This window comes from Ceratotherium simum, chromosome 14 (genome assembly GCF_057802395.1).
Source record: "Ceratotherium simum simum isolate JZ-2026a chromosome 14, ASM5780239v1, whole genome shotgun sequence".
Lineage (NCBI taxonomy): Eukaryota > Metazoa > Chordata > Mammalia > Perissodactyla > Rhinocerotidae > Ceratotherium > Ceratotherium simum.
The window spans coordinates 61368520-61387262 of record NC_141913.1 but is presented as its reverse complement, the minus strand read 5'-3'; the positions used below and the strand labels follow the sequence as shown (position 1 = coordinate 61387262).

The 18743-nt window shown below is 48.3% G+C and overlaps 1 protein-coding gene across 1 annotated transcript in view; it reads left to right on the top strand.

Annotated features, from left to right (window-relative positions):
- The window catches only part of ZNF516 (zinc finger protein 516), a 115407-nt gene that overhangs the window by 35634 nt on the left and 61030 nt on the right, over positions 1–18743 (top strand). The window contains 2 exon segments of the mRNA XM_087439344.1: positions 11890–13518; positions 13520–13809. Coding sequence (XP_087295470.1) covers positions 12065–13518; positions 13520–13809 — 1744 coding nt within the window. The 5' untranslated portion in view covers positions 11890–12064.

Genomic DNA, 18743 nt, shown 5'->3' with positions numbered 1-18743 from the left:
AATCCAGATGTCCCTGAATAGTCCGGCTGCTCGGAACCCCGGGGTTCAGACAGGCGGAGAAGGTTCTGCTTGAGCACCGTCAGCCTCCCAGGGAGTCTGGTTAGGGGCGGGAGCTAAAGTGAGCATCTGTTGTTTCCTGGGAGCCGGACTCGCAGAGGAGAGAGGAGGCACGCTGTCAGCTGGAGTGACAGCGCGTGTTCTTTAGGGGATGAGTGGGTTTCACCGTGTCTCAGATTGATGGGGCCTGCTTCCTCCTTGAGCCAGAGACAGGGACTGTGCAGTGAGCCACAAGCCCATTCTGCATTGGGGAGGCTGGGAGGTAAAGATGGCCTCTGCTTGTCAATTGTATTTATTAAGTGATGTAACAGCAGCTCATTCAGATAAGTGAGTTGGAAACATAGACTCTAGAGAAATTGTGTTTTAATTTTCTGGTACCATGTTAATTCAAGGTGCAAGCCGCACTTGTTTGGCTGTTTTCTCCCTCCCACAGAGGTCTGTGCTCACGAGAGCCCCGTCCTGCATCTCGGGTGTGTAGTAATGTGGCATCTTTGTGCAACAGACTTGCGTTGACCTGTGCGTCCTGTATGTTGAACAGTGAGTTGACCAAAGAGGCGTTTACGTGGTTTATTTCAGTAAACTCTAACACCTGAGTAATTTTCTTGACCCAGGTTGTCCCTAAGTTGGGTGTCATAGTCCCTGAGAACACAAGAGCAGGCCCCCAGGCCTGTGGCCCGCTCGCCCTGCACTGGCCGAGCCCTTGGCTCCACTGCCTGTGCCCATGGGGCCATCTGGAACCTGGAGCTGTTGCCTGGCACGTCTGCTCACTTCACCTGCGCTGAACAAATCAGAGAAAGGGGATCTCGAGTGTGATGTGCTGCTGTGTGCTTGGGGTGGGGGGAGGAAAAGAGGGAGAAGAAAGTGAGGGTGGTCATAGAACGAACGCACCATCAGAGTGCACGCCCACCACTGTCCCGACTTGAACTTTCAGCGTGGACCTAGCTGGAATCTGCGGATGACCCAGATACAGTCACTGGATCAGCGTCACGGTCTCGGGCTCTTCGAAAATATTTGCAGCAACTGGTGTGATGCCATCGTCTCTGTGCACCACAGGACAGTGCCGTGCTCGTTAGAGCGCCGCGCTCGATTCCCCAGTAATCCAGCCTGGGCCGACGGCAGAGCGATTCCACGTCCAGTTCGATGTCTTTGCTCTCCAGGGACCTTGGGGGTGGGATAGGAGCTTTGAAATTCAAAAACATGCCTCTTTCTATTTTATATTAACTTTTATCAAAAGCTGTTGCTGGATAAGATGCTTGGCTTAGAAAAAATACTCCCTTATTTCTGCAAGATCATTCACCATCACTTCAGGTGTAGCGTTTTCTTAGCTTTGGCGCTGAATAACACAATAATGTTATTGTGGGGAATTAAAGTGGAATTTTGCTGCTTTATCCTTTTTTGTTCCTTGCAAGAACAGTGTAGATGGTCTTTTATCTTCAGAACTTAGAACTTGCAGTGATGTGTCATTAAGTGAGCTTGAAAATATAGTTTTCGACAGGCGGTGCAGGATAGATCCTGGGGCGATGTGACATCATGTTCTTGTCAAGAATTGCTCTTTGTAAACATTCCCTGATAGATCGCTCTCCTGAAGAGGCCGAGCCATCCAGCTGCTTTCAAAGGTGCTGTGTGTGTTCTTGATAAACTAGGTCACGTTACGGGAGTTATTGGCAGTAATGGATCTGGAAAATTTAAACTGGTTATAGTGTCTGCGCTTTGTATAGGAAAGCATTTTGGGAAGATTTGTCCTTTTATAATATTGATCTTCTTAAAGTATTGATTGGTGTTTGTACAATGGCAAACAAAATGTTAAATAATTCCTTCCATGGTATGCCTTTCAGGTATCCTACCAAAATATACTCAATTCAGCGTATCTTTACAGAAAATGTTTGTAAGCTGTTGCTTAGAATTCAGTAAAATTGATGACTGAAGTATTTATTTTTCATTAAGAACCCCGTGCGTTCTTAATGAAGGGATTTTGTGGCGCCGACTTCTGTGCTAAACAGTACTACCTCAGAAGGTGATGTTTAACAGTATGCCTTATGGCTTACTGCGCACAGTTCTCTCTATTGGGCACAATTCTGTTCTTCGGCACAATTCTGTCTTTGATTTGATGGTGGGGACGTCTAGGCTCTTTCACAGAAAGCACAGAAGAAAGAGATAATGTTAGATAGGTATTAATTGCAGTCTGTTTTCTTATATGAGAGAAATGTTGGTTTTAGGTAAGATGCTGGAAAATAGGTCAACGTGTGTGTGTTGGGACAAATGTTGCCCTTTGCTGTTGGTTTACGTGGAAGAAGATACAGCTTATTTGTAGAAAGAAATTTCAGTTAAAATGTATTTTACAATCAACTAATAGACATTTCAAAAGGGTATGTCTAGAAGACCAGGAGTGTTACCTAGTGAGAAAATACAGTGAGTTTCTGCACACCATTGTTTTGTTTTCACTGCTGATAATTTCTAAAAGGAAATTAAAAAATTTTTGTATTAGATACTAAATTGGTGACAGTTTCTACACTTTTGAGTTTAGGCTCAGTAAACACCTAAAAGCCACTTGCAAATGGGGGTTTTCCCTGCAGTTTATCTAAGGCCCTCTAATTTTCCATGTTTGTCTTAAAAATAGAAATGTATGAGCCTTCCTTTTCTCTGGTGTTCTCAAGTTTTCAGCGTTCTTGAATTCCTCGAAAAAGTAAAAACTTACCGTTTTTGTGGTTCATGTAACAAAGAGTCGGCGATTTGTTCTCTTCTTGTAAAAAGCTGAGTAGCCCTCAGTGAGGACAGATTCCATCCCAGCCGCCCGGGTTGGGGGAGATGCAGTTCTGAGCTTCTGGAAATGGGGCTCTTAATGGAAACGTTGGCAAGGTCATTAACTCCGAGAGCAGCGCTGGCGCTGAGGGAAGCTGGCTTTACCGCCAGATCCCCTGATCCCAGCTCTCCGTGGCTCCAGCAGGCCGTTTATCTGCTGAAAATCACAGGGCGAGCTCTGGCTCCTGTTCCTTTTCTTCTTTCCAGTTTTGTGAAGTTCACTTCTTTAAGGACAAACAGACTGATAAAGTCACTATTAATATAAGACTTGGGAGATAGTAATTAACAGGTAACAGTAATGCATTTACTTGGATTTCTCAGAATATGTTGTTAATGACTGGAGAAAGAAAATTCCCACATCCTCCCTCCTTTATTCTTGGACTTTTCTGAATGTGATTAACAATTGTGTGCTCATCTGGTTTTTTTTGGGTCTCCTATAAGGTCAGATTTGACTACCAATCTTTGTATTTTAGTAAAAGGACAGATGGGCAGCTTATATATTGATGTTAATTTGTTTTTCTTCTGCAAATATATTAGTATGCCATCTTTACTCTTAATAAACGTTCTCTTTGTACCCTCTATCTGGAGGTGAAGATGGAAACGGTCTCTCCTCTCCTGAACCAGGAATTTATTTGGGGTTTTGACAGATTGTGGTAAACAGCTTCATAAAAGGTAACCTACTTGCAGAATAACATGTAGGTCATCCAGGCATTTTCGCTGTAAAGGGAGCGATGGTTCTAAAGCCGTGGTCTGACGTACACAATCGAAGTGAGTCTTCTTAAATGGTCACGGAGTTTGCATAATAAACCTTATTATGGACAGTTAGTTACGTTTGGGGACTAACGTGTTGGCACTTGCTTTGATTTATTTGTAGGTGCTAAATAATTTAAAGGAAACCAGCATTTAAGAAAATGGAATTTTGTCACCGTGTTGATGGTTCATTCCCATTACCTTGTGCTCTGAACAGAGCGTATTTGAGACTTACCTCAAAAATGAGTGTTTTTGGCAGAATTGTCTGCGTGAGTTGTTCTTTGGCTGCCTGGAAATAAGGCCTGCTGTGGCGGTTGTGGGTTCCTTGCGCCTGGGATCTTGGGTTTGTGTCCTTCTACCCTAGTGGGGGAGGTGGGGTGGGGCGTCCTGTGAATGCCTCGGATTCTGGTCACCTCTTATTCATTTCTTCTGGTTAGGATGGAAATGTAGTTTGCTCATAATGGATTATTGATTGGTCTGAGCGAGGCGGCCTCCAGGCCTTGTCATCAGCGGTCCTTACTCTCCCAGCAGTGAATGCGCTGCTTCACGGAGCCACTGGGACCCTGGTCTGGGGACTATAAGCCTGGAATTGTTAATCTCGGGCAGATTGGTGTGTGGGGAGAGGAACTTCTCATTGTTGTTAGGGAATTTCTCCCCATTTGTTTGGAGAATAGGCTTTTTGTCTCAGCAGTAGATAAGCTCGAGCAGGATGTTAATGATGTATTTTAATTCATGGCTCATAATACTACAGTGTAACTAGTAAAGCCCATTTCATTGTCTGCAGGAGAACAAACGGGCAGTGTGCTCCCGGCCGGGCCGGCACCCCTGGGCGTGGGTTTCTGGGCAGGCCCTGCGGCAGTGGGCAGAAGTGACTGCTTCAGAGTGGCTTCAGAACCGCGAACCGCGCGCCAGGCCGTGCGGGAGACGCGCCCTCTTGTGTTCCGACTTGCCTTTTGGAGCCGTGACACTCCTGTAGATATCCTGGGCATGCTGTCTGCTGGGAGCTGTTTCCTTTGTATGGGCATCTTCCCTGCCTCACCAATTCTTCAAATTTCACAAATTCTCCTGTTACCAGAGCTCCGAGTGCTGGACGGGGACCCTCCGGAAGACCGTGGGCCCCCAGCAAGTGACCCCACGCCATCGAGGAAACCAAAACTACTTCTGAGTATCATGCTGTGGTTAATGAATGAGCTAGAACTGAAGAAACACGCAAGTAGAGAGTTATTTGAAAAACAGCACAAGCTTCAGATTTTGTTTCCCTAAACTGGGAAACACTAAACTTCGGGCAGGAAATGGCACTTCCAGTGTTCTGGCAGCCTCCTGTGCTTCCCCTTCTTCAGGCTGCCCTTGTGTGGACCGGTCTGGTTGGGGTCAGCTTAGGGAAACTCACGGTGTTGCTTTGTTGCCAAATAACTGTAAACATTAGAGGTTATTTGAAAATTAGCCTTCTGATTGCTTTTTCAGGACAAGTTTCTATAGAATGGACTTAGATAGTTTTAGGAAGATTAGTATAAAACCGTTCAGCATTTGCTTTGTGTTGGTTTAATTCACAGAGCAGAAGACGGCAAAATTTCCTGTAGATTCAGAGAGCTGCTTACTATTTGAAAATAGAGGATATTTTACCTTCTTCCCTTGACAACGCCGTAGTTTGCTGGTCAGAAAATGATTGTTTAAAATATGGAAGAAAAACCTCCACAGCATTGCTGGTTTTTTGCTGGGGAAGCATGGACAGGACCCTCGTGGACGCCCACGTAAGCGGGTGCCCGCATTTTGGCTGGCAATGGAGGCTTGCCGCCGTCTGCACGAGGCCGTGACCGGAACTGCGGTGGATTCCTTGAATGTCTCCGGGCAAGGCTCCGAAACATCAGCAAGCATCTCTTGAAATAAAGTACTGCTTTTCATTGGAACAGTTTCATATTGTTCAGATGGTTTTTCTTTCTTTGAATTTTAAATACTAGAGTTCACAAAAGGTAAATTTCCCAAACTGCCTTTCTTAGAGCCCTCTGAGCTTCCTTGGGGCCTGAAGGGGTGAGTGAGGGCCCCCGACCCCCACCCCGCTCCCCCAGAGCTTCTCTGCTTTCAGTTGTGTTACTTACTGGAGTTGCAAGGGGGAGTTATTATTATTATTTTTTAATAATTTTATTTATTTATTTTTTCCCCAAAGCCCCAGTAGATAGTTGTATGTCACAGCTGCACGTCCTTCTAGTTGCTGTATGTGGGACGCGGCCTCAGCATGGCCAGAGAAGCGGTGCGTTGGTGCGAGCCCGGGATCCGAACCCAGGCCGCCAGCAGCGGAGCTCCTGCGCTTAATCGCTAAGCCACGGGGCCAGCCCGAGGGAGTTATTTTTTAATTTCTTTTGTGAAAAACTTTCAAAATCCATAAAAATGGAAGAGTAATGAATATACAGATACACCCACCATCTAGGTCCAGCAACTGTTAACTCTTTGATATGTCTACCTTCTTTCTCTCTTTTTTGTGAATCACCTCTAAAATATTTCATCACGTCTCCAAAAAATAAGACGATTCTCCTATATTACCAGCCTAACAAAAGGAATAGCAGTTCTGGAATGTGGCCTAACATCCCATCCATATTAAAGTTTAATTTTGATAGAGAGTCCTGGAGCGGAGACGTGTTGGCACCTGTCTGCTGTGGGTGATTCCAGCTGTTGGTGGAAGACGTTACATGGTAGTGAATAACCTGTTGGGTGAACCTCTGAGGGTCCAGTGACTAGTGAATGATTTCTCATTTAGCTTCCTAAGCTTCTATTAGTTTGTCTTTTTGAATTTATTAAACCAAATATTGTCACTGCCAGTGACTACTTATCTTTAGGTACTATGTTGACATTTCATTAATTTATTCAACGAGTTGTTCGGTTCCCATCAGTCGCTCGGCGCCCAGCAGGCTCTCAGGAATTGTCGTGAGGACCCTCGTAAAATCTGCCCCCGCCAGTCGTGGGGCTTCCGCATGAGGAGCCGTCGGGGCAGGGGGTTCCGGATGCCCATGGAGACTGTGGTCGCCCACGTTGGTGCTGTGTAGACCCTTTGGCTGCATAAAATACTTCTGGCTGTAGGGTCTGGACCTGGCTCTGCAGGGCCTGCTCTAAAGGAGTTCCTGTGGGGCAGTGGGTTACCCCGTCCTCGCCCTGCACAGGAGCCCCCTCAGTGGACCACCAGGACGAGGTGGAAGACACAGCTCAGGGTGCTCACTTACTGGGGTGGTTTATTGGCCGGAACCTTTACCCGCAGGTTGAGTTGATCCCAAATCCAGTGAGAGGAAGCGGTCTTGGGGAAGTCAGTGCCTTCCAGCTGTGCTCTGCAGGGAAGAGAGAACCTCTGAGTGTGGCGGCAGCCTCTCTCCAATGTCTTGAGACCTAGCGCTTTATTTATTTATGTGTTCACACGGTTATTCTTTAAAGTTTAGTTACATGTTTTATTTTCAAAACTTTTATATTTTGTTCTCTTAAACCCCTCCCCATCTCCCTCATAATGCGTTTTTTGTTATGAATATACATTTTTATTTTCTTTAATAAACATTTTACTTTTTCTTATTTTTTTGTAAATGTTAACTTACCTTTTTCAAAACGAAATTTATTTCAAAAATTATATAAGGCATTTTTAAAAAGTAGCTGCACTGTTCATTAGATCTCTAGACACACACACACACGCACACATACACGCACACACACGCACATACACACACACATACACACACACACACACAGTGAGAGATCTGTTGGAAATCTATTTTAAAACCCTAATCAGCAAGGCATTTTTATGCCTAAACAATTAAATTACAGTCTTGTCTGGCAAGTTCCCAATTAGAACCTTGGAAAAAGTCTGTAACACAATAAGAACGAAACCGTGATTCATGATGGGCAAAATGGTGTTCAGATGGGGCCTCTGTGTACGTATGCGGGCTGACGTGTGGTCGTGTCGGCTAATGCTCTCCCCTCTGCTCCCTCCCCTCCTCATGTTTGTGTTGCTGGAAGACTTTCTTTAATCACTCTGGTCTGGGTAAAATGCTAGCATTTATTTACATGTTTTATCTTGAGGCTAATGTGTTTTAGGAAAAGTTGGAACACCAGCTCACATTTGGCGTGCATGTGCTTGTCTGCGAGAGCGAAACAGGGGCAGCCCGGGACTGAAATGCATTTGGCTGGCACGGAGGAGTATAACCTTTGTCCCATGGTGGTGTTCGGATGTGGACCACTCCCACTAGGGACCAGGATACATGTTGAGAAACTGTCTGAGACCCTCCCGGCTCACAGAGGGTAGTGGGCTTTTTTAACCAAGGATAGCAGAGCCCGTAGTGCTGGGAGGGCCGATAACGTCCCCCTGAGCCTTCTAACTGGGGCCGCTGCCCGCGGTGCATTTTTAAGTTGCAAGTTCTGATGACAGCATTCTTGTTCTTTTTTGGAAACGAAGTGATGACCCTGTCTTAAATAGCAATTTTTGCCTGCAGCTGAAAAGAACTATTACAAAGATTTGTTGATTTGGCCACGGACTAAGGAGAGCCGGTTGCAGGGAATTACTTCTTAACTGTTTTTTTAAAGGTTTGCAAGAAACTTCATGAGCCCACCATGGGCATGAGGAAGGGGGCCACGTACTGGACCTTTTCCAAGTGGAGCCAGTTGTGTGGATGTTATGATTTCCTTAGGATAATGGTGTCTTGGGCTTAAATAGTTACTACCATTATAGCGTATTTTCCATTTGTACATTGATATATTTTCTCCTCCAGAATATTTATAAGTTCTGTAAAAACATGTCCCATGCAACTCTCACGGGGACTGATAGCAGGGCTTAGTTCTGAGGGATGGAGTGGGCAGAGAAGAAGGAGAAGCAAAAGAGAAAGAAGATCTTGTCTGCTGATTGCAGGGGCACCGTTAATGCCCTAACTTGAGAATTTTCCTGTAAATTGCAGGGCCCTGCTGGCTTTGAGTAAAGCTTTCAAGCTAGTTTTGGAGGATGCCCAAGTAAGAAAGGAAAACTGTATTCTCTAGTCTTTGGGCTTCTTGAGGGAAAGTGTCCAGGCTTGGGGCTGCTGGGGAATCAAAAACTTGAAACATCAGGGCTGTGATGAGGAAATGGGAGAGGGATTTCTCAGTAAGGAAAGTTGGCAGTGCAATGCCTTTGTAAGTGTGCAGAAGACTCTGAGGCCCCCACGGAAAGGAGGGGGAGCAGGGCGGTCAGGGCGGCCGCATCCTTTTGGACCCACCATGTGCCTGGATGCCGGAGGTGGCCGGGGACCACCTGAGCCAGTTCCTTCCGCCTCCATAGGGGTGTAGGGGATGGGGCTGCACTCACATCGAATCCTCTCCCGTGCACTCGCTCTGGGCCTGCGGGTCTGTAAGGGAGGATGCCGCCTGGTATTAGAAGTGAGGCCCCCACTGGGCAGGTGTTTTATCGTTCCTGGACTGTCCATTCTGCATTGGTACAGGGGCTCTGAGTGGCGTTCCAAGGAGTTGCTTGCAAGAGGCACTGTTGAGACGCGGCTTTCTCAAGTCCTGTCCTCAGCACCTGGCAGATGAGGAGATGTGCCCAGGATGTGAAAGACGCCCCTTGAAAGCCATAGGCTGGTTAACGGGGGACCAGCTCCCAGGGTCCACTTGGCACCACGCAGTGCTGGCCGAACCCCACGACCTGCCACACCTGGGTGGCACAAAGGCGGGGTCTCCATGTGCAGACGCCTGGAGTGGCAGCTTGGCTTGGGAAGCATCTTTCTGTGGCTCCTGGAATTGCCGAAAATGCCAAGGTGTAGCAGGGAAGGAAGGAACAGACTGGCCACAGAGCATGCATTTTTGATGATTCAAAGTCTTCTCACTTGGAAAATTCACTGTAATTTCCAGGTGCCTTTGTGGGTCACCTCTTAGGATCCTTAACTCATTGAATGCTCGTACTCTGTGAATCTTGTCTTTGTGGCTGGGTTTTGGCTGTTTGATCCCCTTGAATTGGAGAACTGTCTGACATTTAACATCCTTTATGAACCAACTTAGAGGTCCAGTGGAGTCTGTAAAATTATTTCAGAGCCACCAATTTCCAGTGTTTTTTTCCTCTATAAACTTACTTCTATATGGTTCTTTAAACTCCTAAGATTTTTATACCCAGATTAGGTCACTAAGTTAAATATAAATAGTGTGTATCATTCATACTTTATATATTACATCACATTCAACATTTGGGGGATGAAATAAGCCCTGGGATAGAAGTGGATACATGCCAATCATTTGCCTTATAAATCATCATAAATAATACACAGCCATCCAGAACTTGTGCCAAGACCAAAACAACTTGAAAAAATAATTTAAATTAGCTTGAGGGAGCCGGCCTAGTGGCATAGTGGGTAAGTTCGCACGCTCTGCTTTGGTGGCTGGGGGTTCGCGGGTTCGGATCCTGGATGAGGACCTATACACCACTCATCAAGCCATGCTGTGGTGGTGTCCCACATAGAAAATAGAGGAAGATGGGCACAGATATTAGCTCAGGGTGAATCTTCCTCACCAAAAAAAAAATATAATAATTTAAATTAGCTGGAATTGTCATGAATAGGTAGGTGTTCTTATTAACCCCCTTTGTTTATCCAATCTTAGGGGTAGTTTTTGTTTATTTTATTGGAGTCATGGAGTTTTGGGGCTCCCTGTCTCATCAGGAGGAACTTGTGCACCTGTTAGTGTAGTCACAGTGTTAGTGACAACACCTCATGGCCGCTCTGCTTCCTGCCTCCTTCTGCAGTTTGCTGCTCAGACTGTGTTGGTTTCTTTAGGTGCCCGGGAAACTTGCTAGCCTGGGGCTTTCTCGAAAGATGTTTTAGAATACATCACTGAAATAAGATTTCTGCCTGTCGTTGAATGGGTCTGTGGGAGGAGGCTTTTGGAGAGAGCAGTGTCTTCTCAGAAGGTGTCCGTCGTTGATGGCCTCTGCAGCCTCGTGGGGACGTGGAGGAACAAGTGTAATGCACTCAGAATCCCCACTCCCTGGGGACGTCTGGGTGGCCACCCCTCGCCCCTCCATCCTGTCGTCAGTCTTTTCTGTGTCTGCTCCAGTGAAAACATGGCAGGTGGGGCAACCCAGAGCAAACAAGGAGTCGCTGTCTGGGTTCTTTTAGGGGAGAGCTTTCATTTTGGAACAAAAGTTTGTAAAAACACGGCTTCTTTTCTACATGTTATAGTTTTGTTTTCTTTTTAAAGAAAATCTGCCCATCTGGGTGCCTCTCCATGGAAGTCTGGAGCCTCCCCAGGAGAGAGACCTTCAGAATCATTATCTTGACTACTTCTGTTTAGAGATAAGAAGGATAAACAGACCGTGTCCCAGGGGAGCTGTGGGTAGCCCTCCCGCCCTTTCTAACCCGTCAGGATACTGTCCTGAAAGACGCCGTACCTCGAACGTCCTTTCTAACAGGCTCCTTGCTTTGTGTATTGTACTTATCACAAGTCAGGTGGAAATTCCTGTTTTTGCTGGACATCGTTGCTTTTTGGGGTGCGCTGTCTTGGATCCCCCTTGTGGTTACAGGCGATCATGTTGGCTTTCCTGGGGTGTGGATGGGTGCCTGCTATGTGTCAGGCAGAGCGCTGGATACCGCTTGCCTGGTTTGCCCTTGCCTGTGCACAGGCCGCTGGACATGCCAGGTGGCTGGAGGAGCCACTCAGACCGGGGCCCTCGTTCTCCGGAGGGTGGGAGGGGCATGAAAGTGACAGTGGCCATACAGTGTGACACCTGGCACCGGAGAGTGCAGGGTTCTGCTTGTGCACTTCATTGCCTCTCTTTTACTAAATCATCTACATTCTTAACCAAAGACCCGTTTCCTTAAGTCTAGACACAGAGATACATTTGTGCAGTGCCTTTCACAGTTGTCACCTGCCTTTGCAGCTCCCTTGTCCTGGGCGCAGCCTCTGCCTCCACGGTCTCCACTCTCCTTTGTTCCGCGTTCCCACACGCTGTCCTTGCTCCGTAGCGTTTCTCACACTCCCACAAACTCGCTCACCACAGTCTTTCCTTAAATTAGAATTGGTATCTAATTGATTAAAAAAATTGAATGCAGTCATTTACAATGACTTATTTTAATGATTTAGCACACAATTATTATCAATAATTTACTGTTTACTTATTGATCTTTTAAAGGAAGCAGCTGCTTGTACATCGGTTTACGTTTTTGTTGGTGTCTCTTTTATTTGGACTGGGTTGAGATTTTTCTGGAGGAGCATGCCGATCACCATCCTGGGTGTTACTGGCTCCCTGTTTACGTGGGAAGCTTCCTTCCTAAGATCTCCGTGTCTTTTCTGTTTCAGGTGCTCGCTGTGCCTGCCATGCTCTCCAGGTAGGATCTGCACGTCTTTGTGGCGGGAACATCTCTGCAGCTGGGACGCAAAAGACATCTGAAGATGGCGAGATAAGACCTTGTCCGGCAGGCCCCTGTGACAGAGAGCTGAGCCCGCCTCCTCGGGGCGAGCCCTCGTCCTGGAGATGGATCGCAACCGAGAGGCTGAGATGGAGCTGAGAAGGGGCCCCAGCCCCGCCAGGGCCAGCAGGAGCCCCGAGGTGGATGGGGACAGGGCCACGAGCCACAGCTGCTGCATCTGCGGCAAAAGCTTCCCCTTCCAGAGCTCGCTGTCGCAGCACATGCGCAAGCACACGGGGGAGAAGCCCTACAAGTGTCCCTACTGCGACCACAGGGCGTCCCAGAAGGGCAACCTGAAGATCCACATCCGCAGCCACCGCACGGGGACTTTGATCCAGGGCCACGAGCCCGAGGCGGGCGAGATGCGCGTGTCGGAGGGCCTGGACGGCTGCGCCAGTCCCACGAAAAGCACGTCGGCCTGCAACAAGATCCTGAACGGGGCCACCCAGATGGACAACAGCAAGATCTTGCTGAGGAGCAGCAAGAAGGAGACGGAGGGCGCCGCGGGTGCCCCCGAGGAGGGCAAGGCCGGAGCCGCTCAGTGCTCCTTCTGCAAGAGCAAGTTCGAGCGGAAGAAGGATCTGGAGCAGCACGTGCACCAGGCGCACAAGCCCTTCAAGTGCAGGCTGTGCAGCTACATGACCCTGAGGGAGGAGTCCCTGCTCAGCCACATCGAGAGGGACCACATCACCGCGCAGGGGCCTGGCGGCGAGGCCTACGTGGAGAGCGGCAAGCCCGAGCTGCCCCCCGGGGAGTTCCCCTGCGAGGTGTGCGGCCAGGCCTTCAGCCAGACCTGGTTCCTGAAGGCGCACATGAAGAAGCACAGGGGCTCCTTCGATCACGGCTGCCACATCTGCGGTCGAAGATTCAAGGAGCCGTGGTTCCTGAAGAACCACATGAAGGCGCACGGCCCGAAGACGGGGAGCAAGAACAAGCCCAAGAGCGAGCTGGACCCCATCGCCACCATCAACGACGTGGTGCAGGAGGAGGTGATCGTGGCCGGCCTGTCCCTCTACGAAGTCTGCACCAAGTGCGGGAACCTGTTTACAAACCTGGACAGCTTGAACGCCCACAACGCCATCCACCGCCGCGTGGAGGCCGGCCGGACGCGGGCCCCGGCCGGGGAGGGCGCGGCGCAGGGCGGCCCCGCCGACCCCCAGCGGCTCTTCCTCCAGTGCCTCAACCTGCGGCCCGCCGAGCCCGGCGCGCCCGCCCGCGGGCAGGCCGGGCGGCGCGTGGCCGAGCTGGACCCGGTCAACAGCTACCAGGCCTGGCAGCTGGCCACCAGGGGCAGGGTGGCCGAGCCGGCCGAGTACCTCAAGTACGGGGCGTGGGACGAGGCGCTGGCCGGCGACGTGGCCTTCGACAAGGAGCGGCGCGAGTACATCCTGGTGAGCCAGGAGAAGCGCAAGCGCGAGCCCGAGCCGGGCGCGCAGGGCCCCCCGCGCAAGAGGGCGGGCGCGCCCGGGGACCCCGCGCCCGGGCCCCTGGACCCCCGGCCTGCGCGCGCCCCAGCCGCCAGCGCGCCGCCCCGCTGGCCACGGCAAGTCGTCCGAGTGCTTCGAGTGCGGCAAGATCTTCCGCACCTACCACCAGATGGTGCTGCACTCGCGCGTGCACCGCCCGCGGCGCGCGACCGCGACCGCGGCGTCCCTGGGACGCGCGCCCCGCGCCCGCTGCGGCTCGCTCAGCGAGGGCGACTCGGCCTCGCAGCCCAGCAGCCCCGGCTCGGCCTGCGCCGCCGCCGACTCCCCGGGCTCCGGCCTGGCCGACGAGAGCGCAGACGAGGGCGCGGCCGACGCGGCACCAGGTGAGCCCGCGCGCCCAGGTGTTCCCGCTCAGGGAGCCTTGTGCCCAGGGGCCCCCCCACCCAGGTAGCCCTGTGCCCTGGTAGCCCTTCCCGGGATATTCTTTGCCCAGGTATTCTGCCCAGGTATCCCATGCCCAGGTGGTCCCATGCCCGGGTATACCTGAGCCCAGGAGGTCCAGGGTCAGTAGCCCCGTAGCCAGCTGATCCAGGCCCAGGTAGTCCTGGCTCCCAGGTAGTCAGGGCTCAGGTAGCCCTGTGCCTAGGTGGCCCGGCATCCTAATGTACCAGCCTCAGGCAGCCCCAGTCCTCAGGCAGCCCCATATTCCAGGTGGCCCTACACCCAGGTAACTCTGATTTTGTAGCCCTTGCCCCGGTGTCCCAGCCCCAGGTAGTCTTGGCACAGGTAGCCCTGCACCTTGGTGGCCCCACACCTGGGTATCCTGAACCGGATGTATACTTGGAGGTCCAACCCGCAGATGCAGACGCCTGTCAGCTCCACTTCAGGCTTCTTTTTGCTAATTGCCCATAGTGTTTGCATAAGTTAACACCTCTGGCCTGTTGAGTTGATGGTCTCTCCTGGTCATTTCTGAGCGAAGAACAGGTGATGGGCCACCTCTGAGATGTGCCCTTCTCTTCCTTTGCAGCGCCAGACCCAGTTCTCTCACCATACAGCCTGCACACGCATGTGTCCACACACACTTTCCTCTGCTCTCCTCCTCTCTTGCACCAGACAGCCGAGTGAAAGAGTAACTTCACGTTGGTGTGCGGTCATGATTAATCTCCTTGGATTCAAGTAACCCTGTGGGTTTAGAGACGGCTAATTGGAACAGATTACTTTCTAGATAGCAGCTATGTAAATATTTAAAGATGCTTGCCCAATTTTGTTTTCACTATTTTTCTTCTTTTTATAAATTTTAAACATTTTGATATTTTCTTGATTGTTTTTTGTTTTGGGTGATTCTTTTAAGTGTAAGGTGATGTTTCAGTGACAGAACGTGTAACTTTGTCCCCATAGCTGGGGATGTGTTTCGCTTCTCCCTGATCACTGGTTAATGGGTGCGGCTGTTACCTGGAGGTCAGGGGTCCAGGAACCCGTGCCTTCAGCAGGGCTGTTTACGTTCTATAGTGAGGATACGACCCCTGTGCGTTTCTTCACAGCAAAACACAAATCTATGTCATTTTTTCCTCATTAGAGACTTAGCTAAGTCTTTGGGACAGAGTTTAATTATTGTCGGTTTATACAGCGTGTTATGTGAGAACCTACTGCACTCAGATACATATTGAGTCAATAAAATCGTTTCTCTAATCCTGTAGTAAAACCTGTGCTGAGTCTGCAAACACATTTATAAGTGTGCATACAGGTAAATGGACACGTTATGCATCGACCTGTATTTCGCACTTCATTTCTTAGTCATTAACCTGTGGGAAGGAGCAGGGGGATGTACTGTTCTCTGAAAATGCACATTCTTTCTGTAAGCTTTTTTGGATTCTTCTAACAGTTTGTCATGTAAAACCTGGTGAACCCAATTGCAACCCCTGAGTGGCATTTTTGAAGATTAATTCTTGGTTTTCCTATTTTTAAAATTTTTACAACTATAGATTTTACTGGTCACATTCCAATAATACTGTGACTCCTTTTTGGAGCACATTGAATAAAATATTAGCTCAGCACCACCTCTGTTTTTTTTTTTTTTTACTTTGAAGACAATTATTTTTAATATTTGGAAAGATTCTTGGGTCTTGCCCCGTCTATTATGATGGTGATCAAATGATTAATAATAAGCTAATTTAGTAGTGCTTTCAAAGTCAAGATGTTGGAAAGATCAAATTATTTTCACTATAGATTGGAGTTTACTTTTTTCTTCTCAGGTGTGTTAAATTTTAGAGATTGTCATTTACTTCTTAATGAGATTATGTATTTTCTCTATATGTAATCTATTTTTTTGAGAAATTTGATACCTCAGATGATTCTATAAGAAGACTATATATCATACTTGAGTTTAACAACAAGTTAAGATAGAATCAGCAGGATATTGTAGCTTACTGAGAGCTAGAAAAAGAAATTTATGGCATGACAGTGGTATAAAATATGGAAGAACATTGTAGGTCTGCACGGGTCACTTTTTTTTTTTTTTGGTGAGGAAGATTGTCCCTGAGCTAACATCTGTGCCAGTTTTCTTTTTTTTTTTGTATGTGGGATGCCACCACAACATGGCTTGACAGGTGGTGCATAGGTCCACACCTGGGATCTGAACCCTTGAACTCCGGGCCGCCGAACTGGATTGCGCAAACTTAACCACTACACCACTGGGCCGGCCCCTGCACGGGTCACTTTTTGTACCCAAAGGGCAGTATCTTTCCTCTGAAAAACACACACTTTTCAGTCATAGCAGGCCTTTAATGGTCTGGCGTGGCACTCACGGATCCTCCTTAATGAGAGAGATGGGTGTTGCATGGAGTCAGCACTCACAAAGCGCTCTCATCTGTAGGGTTTGGTGAAGGCCTTGGAAGCAGCTACTTTGGAAAAGCAAATGGGTATTTTGAGTTCTCTATTTTGATATGTAGTTTGCCCTTCTTTTGTTAAAAAACACATATAACTTCAGAAAACGCTTCCCTTTCCTGTTACTCAAAGATTGTTTAGATCTTTAAATGTTTAAGTGACTAAATTCTCATAGGACTTTGGGATGACTGGTTAAAATTGTTAGAGGAAATATGTAGAAATTGAGGGATGAAAGATCACAGTTCTCATAAGAATGAATCCGTCTACTTGTAGTAGTTGAGTTGGCATTAGAATTCAGATTTTTGTGACTCTTCAAGTAAATCCTCATTGTGCCGCAATTTTACCCAAAGTTTTGTTGACATCCAGGAATGGATTTGAATGCTACTTCTGGATCTAGAGATAATTTGCTTTATCAGATTAATTGAAAGAAACTTCTTTTTTTCATGAAACGTTCTTTTTCATTTGAGGGTTGCTGTCTACTCCTTTGGAAGGCTTTGATTGTCATGTTACCTTTATGTACACAGGAGACTGGGTCCTAGCAGCCCTCATTACTGACTTAAGATAGTAGAAGAGCCAAGTTGTGAATAATATTCAATAATTTAAAATGTGTTACTAAGCTAGATTTTAATCCTCCATTGAGAAAGTGACATGGTGCTGATAGAAAGTACAGTTTTGAAGTTCACAATAAATTAATCCTTTTAATTAGGGAAGAGGAGTATTGAAGGGGCATATAATTGAAATTTATAAAAATGAACATTTTCAAACACAAAGCAGAGTCAGTGTGCTTAGAGGGAGGACAGGTGAATATTCTGCTCCTCCAGGAAATAGGCCGAAGTCGCCTTCTGCTCAGAAAGCCTTTGGGTGGCTTGGGTATGACAGAAGCCTGCGAAGTGCGTCCTCTTGAAGGGTTCTCTTCCTGCGGTACCTGTGCTGTTAGAGTGGGTGCCATCCTGAGAGGCCCCTTAGTCGGCCTCGCCTGGTGCCCGGAGCCGGTGAGGTGTTTGAACCTGCCTCAATGCGAAAGGCCGAGGAGCTCATTCCCACTGTTCATCTCCATCGTTTCTGCTCAAACTTATGTGACTACCCCAGGTTTTGACCAATTCTTGTTTTCCTAACATCTTCTGTCACATCAAATCCGTAGTCTATTGAGCCCACCTTCTCTGGATATCTTTGGATACTCACTGTAACTTAATTGATGGTAAAACCCCAAGTGTTAGATGAAGTCATATGAAATTGCAAATATTTGACTGTTTTTGACTGAGAGGGCAAACTGTATGACTCAACCTAATAGAATAGAAAGTTCTTAGAACAAGTGCCATAAAATTATATGCAGTTTGAAGAATTAAGGAGAGAGTTTTAAGAAATAAAAAATATGGTCAAGGGAAGGAAAGATAATTAAAGGAAGAAATGGACTTACTTCAGAAAGTCTCCATTTTCCTATATTTCTGTGCTTGCTGCCTCCCTCCAGGCCAACGCACTTGTACATTAGAGCTCATCTTCTTTCCACCATAATTGAAAGAAGGTCCAGTCTTTTGACTCTAAAATGTTAGCTGAGCGCACGCTTTGAGACTGACCAGTTGTCTACATTTGCGCGAGGGCCGGCGAGGAGGGCCAGACTGCGGTCGTGCAGCCAGCGAGAAGGTTCAGCAGCCCTCCTTCCTTCTTGTTGATAGAGAGTGGACAGTCCTTAGAACATTCTAGCTTAGGAGGAGGTGTTGTTATACGTGCACCCATTGTGACCGGATTTAGGGTGGATCTAGCGAACAGAAGTCGGACTGTGGAATGTGGGTGTGAATTCAGGAGGAGTGTTTGCACGTGGCGGCCCGGCCTGCTCAGATGGGAAGCTTTTATTCCTTATTCTCAGGGTTCACTTCAGAGCAGAAGGAGCGCTGACAGGTGCATTTGCCCCATTGTTCTTCTGGCCCAATCCACTAGAGGTGTGTGTGTCCTGAGCTGGGAAGCAGGTCCCGAGGTGCAGCCCAGCCTGGCCCGGTTCCGTCTCCCACACAGGTTCCATGACTGGGAGGGGCTTCTGCCTTAACACAGGACTCATCACCGGCCCTACCAAGAGGCTAAAAGTGATAGCACAAAGGAAGGGGTTGTGGACAAGGAGGCGAGAAAGGGAATCAGGTGAGGCGAAGGGAGGTTCCAGGTATAGGCGGGAAATGATGAACTGGCGGTTTACGTGGGCAGAGGAAGGCAAGCACTTCTGGGAACAATTCCCTATAAAAAGTGAACCCTCCCTGGGCAAGAGCTACGGGAAGTGATGATTCCGAGGGGTCTCCGTGGTGTTGGGGCCTCTGTTTGACATGAGCTTGAGGAATTGGTCACGGGAGATCAGAAGGCCGGCCCCCTGCAGTCCCTGGGCTGGCTCACGCAGTCTTGCTGTGCGCAGTTTCATCATCACACCGGCAGCCTGAGGTTTTTTTTTTTT